This window comes from Hippocampus comes, unplaced genomic scaffold (genome assembly GCF_001891065.2).
Source record: "Hippocampus comes isolate QL1 unplaced genomic scaffold, H_comes_QL1_v1.1 scaffold123, whole genome shotgun sequence".
Lineage (NCBI taxonomy): Eukaryota > Metazoa > Chordata > Actinopteri > Syngnathiformes > Syngnathidae > Hippocampus > Hippocampus comes.
This window is the reverse complement of record NW_017804997.1, coordinates 65,639-72,430: the sequence shown is the minus strand read 5'-3', so window position 1 is coordinate 72,430 and position 6,792 is coordinate 65,639. Positions and strand designations below refer to the sequence as shown.

At 40.0% G+C, this 6,792-nt stretch overlaps 1 protein-coding gene across 2 annotated transcripts in view; it reads left to right on the top strand.

Annotated features, from left to right (window-relative positions):
• mvb12ba (multivesicular body subunit 12Ba) overlaps nt 1–6,792 on the top strand; it is a 29,553-nt gene that overhangs the window by 3,870 nt on the left and 18,891 nt on the right. For both annotated transcript variants that reach the window (XM_019894497.1, XM_019894488.1), the window contains 3 exons: nt 1,324–1,446; nt 1,614–1,721; nt 4,530–4,626. In XM_019894497.1, coding sequence (XP_019750056.1) covers nt 1,336–1,446; nt 1,614–1,721; nt 4,530–4,626 — 316 coding nt within the window. In that variant the 5' untranslated portion in view covers nt 1,324–1,335. The remainder of the gene's footprint in view (nt 1–1,323; nt 1,447–1,613; nt 1,722–4,529; nt 4,627–6,792) is intronic.

Sequence of the window (6,792 nt, the reverse complement as noted above, 5' to 3'; positions counted from 1 at the left end):
AAAGGGTACACGTGTGCACACAAAAGAAAGATTAATCATTGAATGTCAAGTGTTTGAATAGCGTTTTGTGTCAACTAATTCATGCGTGATCGGCCAAGTGTGATATATATATAATTTATTTATTTATTTATTTTTATTTTTTTCCGGAATTTTCAGGAAAGTCCACTTTCATCTCTGCAAAACATAAAAATACGTTTTGGGTGTTTTGTGTTTTTTATTTTATTTTTTTATTTTAAAAAAATGAATAAAGGGCCTCGTGCACCACGTGGCTCAGTCTGTGTCAAGGCTGAGGAAATGATTTTAGTATGATAAATCACCACGAGATGGCAGGATTGGTGTTGTTTTGATCGATAGATTTAGTCCACACATTGTAAGAGTGGGTGTGGCTCGCGATCCCATGTCGAGAGGTGGCGTGCGAAAGCAGTGTGGTGGTGAGAACAAAGCTTTTTCAAATCAAAAAAAAAAGATGACCAAGTCCCATCATTATCTTTGACGAACATTCACACACATGCATGTAGTCTCTCTCGCTCTCTCTCTCTCTCTCTCTCTCTCTCTCTCTCTCTCTCCCTTTTTCCCCTCTCTCTCTCTCTCTCTCTCTCTCTCTCTCTCTCACACGCACAAAGTTCAACGTTCCTGAAAAGTTCATGCAAACTTCATGCATAGGTCATGCATCAGTGCAGTGTTTATCTTGCAAGAAACTGTTATTTTTGCAATTAAAGCGACCTTTTTTTATGTTGTTTATGTTATTTAGTAGGAAAGCATTGTTTAAGATATTTGAGGTATCACAAATCCCCCAAAAAGAGCATCAAAGTGAAAGTTTCCTTCAAATGCATCCTTTCACAAAAAGGTATTTTTCTCCGAATTTTCTTGGAAACAAGTATTTTTAAGAAACGTAATCAATGTTTTACCATTCTTCAGTCAACAGCAGTTAAAGGTAGAAATATACCTTTTTTTCCTGATGAAAGAAGAGGGTTAAAGCTTAAATGCTTATCTAGCTACAGAAGTCAGTTTTCTGCAGGCCTTCAAAAATTAGTCAAAATGGTCAAAAATAGCTGGCAGCGGCTCTCCCAATTTGAGAAAAATGGTGAAGACATTTCTGGAAAATCTGGAGAAAAATGGTGAAAAACAGTTTCACGCTATATCTCAGAATGTGGTACTGCAATAACGCTATATCTCATAATATATTACTACATAGAGCTCAGTCTTTTCATGTTTTCAGCAAATATTTTACCACACGACGTCATTATTACTAAAGCAATTCATCAAATGGTGGGTTACAGTTTTTCTAAATAAGAAAAATTGCCATCTGCCTTTTGATTGCAGAACTTAACAGAAATGCCTGAGATTCGGGACCTCTCTGAGGCTTTGCCGGAGATGCCCATGGACCCAATCACTGGAGTTGGTGTCGTAGCCTCCAGGAGCAGAGCACCAACTGGTTATGATGTTGTAAGATCCTTTACTTTTTTTGTTGTTTCTACCCTTAATGTAATTGTCATAAATAAAGTCAGTCACCAGCATTCTCATTTATCCAGCTCATACAGTGTAGAGTTGCGTGCAGCATCTCCAATCACACCCATTTACACTTAATCAATGGACTACTCTGTCGATTCCAGGTTTCAACAACAACTGATGGTCTGGATGCTGATCTGTGGAAAGATGGACTTTTCAAGTCCAAGGTGACCCGGTACCTGTGCTTCACCAGGGTATTCTCAAAGGAAAATGTAAATTTACCTCTCCTGCTTCATGTGCATGAAATTTATTTACGATTCGTGGCGCATATATCAATTTTAGTGTGGTTGTTAGTTGGTGCTCCTTTTTTTTCCCCGACCAACCGACTTCAGTGATGAACTTAGACTTATGACACATCTGGGCAATGTTTTCAAGACGCAGATGCCATTTTAATGCATTGACGTGCGGTGAGATTCAGGATTGGTGAGGCACTCCTTCCCCGGAGTGGGGTCGAAAAAATATGAAGCCGAAAAAGATAAACCTAATTGCAATTATGAGCTGCAAAAAAACATTTATTAAGTCTTTTCAAAGCTTAAATTGTTACAATTGATTTCACTCTGGTCAACAACATGGGAGCAACAAAAGCGAAATATTTAATATAAGCCCAAGCTTGCTGGTTTTGGGGAGATCTCTAAGTGAAAAAAATAATTGTTCCACTGTTAATTTCATTGACTAAAAACATTCGTCATTCTTTTCGTCACACTTTTTTTTTATACAAAAACAAAAATAGAAGTCAGTCATCAGTACGATAAATAAATTAAGAATTTCGCCAACAAATACAAGATGAATGATTTACCCCAGTGACGAAACGCAATCAGGAGGAAGACTCATCGGCGGGTGGAAAAAAAAAAGCATTCCAAACACGGGACGCAGGCGGCCTGTCGGTTTATCATTCATGTTAGTCAAGTTTTACAAGTCACAAAATCATGTATGGGGTCCACACAGTCTCACTCGTTGAGAATGAAAGGCAGGGAAAGCAGAGAAGACTTTTTTTTTTTTTTTTTTAATAGCACAGCCACAAAGCTCGTCTTTACGTGTCTACCATTGTTTTTGGAAAAAACGGTACTTTACCGTCTTTTCCCGACTCCCGTCATTTGAAGCAAACCTGGTTCTGGCGTCAGTCTCACAGTATTCATGATTTCCTGCTTTGTTTGAAAGTCCAGCTTTGAAAATTTTCTTAGTTTGGAAATTAAATTCTCAATTTTCAGGGTGAGAAATGACAGCTTGGAGAGTCGCACAGCACACTTTGTTTACTTTTTGCACACGGGTTCACCGTGACCTGGTTGGTGGCAGGTTATTATGCTGCTCACTATCGCCGCCTTCCTTGAGGCAGAGGTACTGGCTGCCTCAAGGCAAGCATTTTTCCTGTGGATTTATGTCATATCGGCTGTCCATGCCTTACCTCTTGTCTCTGAAGGAGACTCCATTTATTTAGGCAGGAAATACACAACTTTCTGCGATTTTTACTATAAAATCGTCAAAATACATTAAGAACCACACCAAAATCATAGTCCAGAGGACAACTCTTAATACTTATTTTATTATTTCGTTTCTTTTTCCTCCCATGATGACAGGGGAGGCCATGCCTCCCCTGAATGCACGTCACTGTTTTAATGTAACTACAAAAATGTAAGGACGGAAATGCGTCAAAAGGACGTGGACAGACGAGGGATGCAGGGTGATCATTTTATGAATAAGCACGGAGGGACGATGATGGAAGGATGCCCACGTTGCGGATTAAGGACGGACTGGCAAAATAGGGTAAAGTGCCCTTTTCTGAGAATAAACATAGATCTCACTGTTCGTTGTGTACAACTAACATTAGCGATATGGCTGCCTAATTAGTTGTTTGGGCCCTACTAATTTTTCGTACTTTAAACCTGTTTGCAGGCCTGATCTGGGCCACAGGTCGTGTTTGATACCCCTTTTTTAAATCATTACCTTGTGTGTATGTTATTATGTGGGTGCCACCCGCTGTTCAGACTGAGATACCACAGTTGAATTAAACAGTTCCCCACGACAGAACAAGATGACAAACTTACAATCATAGTGGTTCAAGGTTTTCCTAATGTTACTTGAAACATTGTTGTATTCAGTTGACTTATTTGTACTTCACTGTATACTTTGAAACAAAGTTGTACCGCCACATAGTTTGATTGAAACTTTCGCAGTGTTTCATGTATTTGTTTGTTGGTTTAGTTTTATACAAAATGTGCATTTTATGAAAACATGGGAAAATGTTCAGAGAAAATTGCCATTAATTTCATACAATTTTAAGGAAAAATCCCATATTGGAATATATTCTTCATATTGTACATATTCTTTCAAGTTATCTGTCATTGTTGGAATACATATGGTATGTTTCAGAAGTAGTAATGGGATACATACTTGGTATTGGTGACTATTCGAGTACTCATACTCGTCTTTAAAAAAAAGAAATAAAATAAAATATTCCAGACCCTAATATTTCTGTTGGACCACGATTCATAAGCATTTCATTTAGTTTTCATTATTATTTTCAGGAGGCATGGTGGTGAGCACATATGTCTCACAGTACATAGGTCGAGGGTTTGATTCTGGGGCCCGGACCCCCTGCATGTTGTTTTCATGTTATCCCCGTGCCCATGTGCGTTTTCTCCGGGCAGTCCGGATTCCTCCCACATTCCAAAAACATGCACGATAGGTTAATTGATGACTCTAAATTGTCCGTAGGTGTGATTGTGAATGTGAATGGCTGTTTGCCCAGGGATTGGCTGGCAACCAGTTCAGGGCGTATTCTGCTTCTGCCTGAAGTCAGCTGAGATAGGCTCCAGCATGCCCGCAACCCCCGTGAGGTTAAAGCGGTTCAGATAATGGAGGGATATTATTATTATTTTTGTGTAATTCAATTTATTTCTGTGACCACTTTATTCTTTCATAAACAGAAAAGTAGTGTCTTATAAAAATTAAGATGTGTTCTATTACCTAATATCTGCTCTTCTCTCACTTTTCCACCCACAATTCCTATCCTGTTCTTACAGAGCCATTTAGGGAATGTTCTTGTTGACATGAAGCTGATTGATATAAAGGACACCCTGCCTGTGGGCTTTATTCCAATCCAGGAGACTGTTGACACTCGTAAGTCACCACCTCAAGCAGTGAGTAATGTGTACCGACTGGACAGACCTATACAGTGCATCTGCAAAGTATGAATCAGCGCTTCATTTTTTTTCACATTTCATGTCACAGTCCCATTCCAAAATAAAATTAATGAAAATGTTTCCTTCAAAATTGTACACACAACAAGCCATAAGGACAGTGTGAATTAGGTGTTTTTAACACCTATAAAATTGGGAAAAAAACCCACATAGTGCTAGCATCATAAAATGGGGATGATTTTCAACAGCAAAAACTCTTGAGAGTTCGTCAGGTTTGAGGCAAAGATGAATGTAGCAATGCAGAGAGACATCCTAGATGAAAACCTGCTCCAGAGTATTGAGAACCTCAGACTAGGCTGAAGGTGAACCTTCCAGCGGGACAACGATCCTAAGCACGCAGCCAAGGTAATGAAGGAGGGCTTCAGGACAATTCCGTGGATGTCCTTTCGTGACCCAGCCAGAGCCCCGACGTAAATCTGGTCCATCTGTATGTTGCTGTATGACTTTTTCAAGTCAAGTCAGCTTTTATTGTCAAATGTGTAACATACAGCACAGATGAAATTACTTTCCTCTCTCAACCACAGTGCAAACATGTGGTGCATTGAACACACAAAGCTAAAATTTACGTAAAAATTTCATAAGGCATAAATATATAAATATGTTAAATAAAAATAAACAAATAGCAACAACAGACAACCAAGGGCACTGGTGATGCATATTCGTAGTGACTTGTTTTAAGTGCAATAATCGGATGTCAGATGCTGGGGGAGGGACACCGATTGTGGCAGGAGGCATGGGTAGACTGGGGTGCGGGGGGCAGTGCGGGCAGTACATGGAGGGTGTTTAGTCTCCGGACCGCCTGGTGGAATAAACTGTCTTGAGCCTGCTGGTTTGAGCAGAGAGACATTGCAGTCTCCTCGCTGACGGCAGCAGGTCGAAGAGGCTGTGAGACGGGTGGGTGGGGTCACCTGCTATCTGGGTGGCTTGGCGGGTCAGACAAGAGTTGTAAGTGTCCGCAAGTGGAGGAAGAGAAACACGAATGATCTTCTCAGCTGCTCTCACAATGCGCTGCAGAATCTTTCTGCAGGACACGGTGCAAGCCGTACCACACGGTGATGCACAAGGGATGTTCTGAAGTAGAGGGTACCACTGTACTTTAAAATATCCAATTTATCAATGAGTGTGCAAAGTTTGGTGAGTTTTCGCACATGCTTTGGTCCCCCAAAATACGATTCAATGTTCGGAAAAAAACAATACAAATAATTTCTAGAAAAATAGGGGCGTCGCAACGATCGCTGCCCTAATAATATCAATTAAAAAACAGTAAAATAATTTTTTTTTTAAAAAAATTCCGTCTCTTCCTGCTGTCGTCCCATTGGCCTCTTAAGGTCAGCGTGGCTCCGTGCGTGCATGGAGTACACACTTCATGTGATAAGATGACGTACGTTTTAATTTAACTCTATTACTATAACTCGTTTTGAATATGTTGGAAACATGCTTTTCAGTATTGTTGTATTACTTGTGTGTATGTATTCCTTCAGCATTATTGTGTGAACAGTGATGAAAATCCTCCGGATTTTCCCGGAATTCCGGATTTTCAAATTTTAATGAACATTTCTCCGGAGAATTTAGGAAAAAATTGCCTAAAATTAATCTGGATATTAGTTGACAACATTAAACGAACACACGTTTGAGTTCGTTGTTTTGCTTTCACGAGCGTAGCCATGTTGAGGCATTAACATTAGTAACAGTAAAGAGATTTTCGTCTCTTTATAAACACACTTGCTAAACCCCAGTGGAACGAATAAAAGACGCCGTGGACAAGACAGTTGTTGTCGTAAAAAATATATTTGGACAAAAAGGGAAACACAGATTGGCAGAAAAACGTGTCCGTCCGACTTCGAGTGTTGTCTCAGCTAGCTTAGCTTAGCTGTTGTCGTATGTCGTGTGTGACGTCGGTTGCGTCGGCGCTGATTGGTTGAAATCAAAAGACGCGCTTGCGTACATGTTCGCGCTGACGCACGCACAGCAGAGAGCAGCGAACAAGCTAGAGTGGCGTCGCTACAACAGTAATAATATCCTCGTCTTGCATTCTCATGGCCTCGCCATATAAGATAAGATAAGATATATCTGAGATTTCGAAATT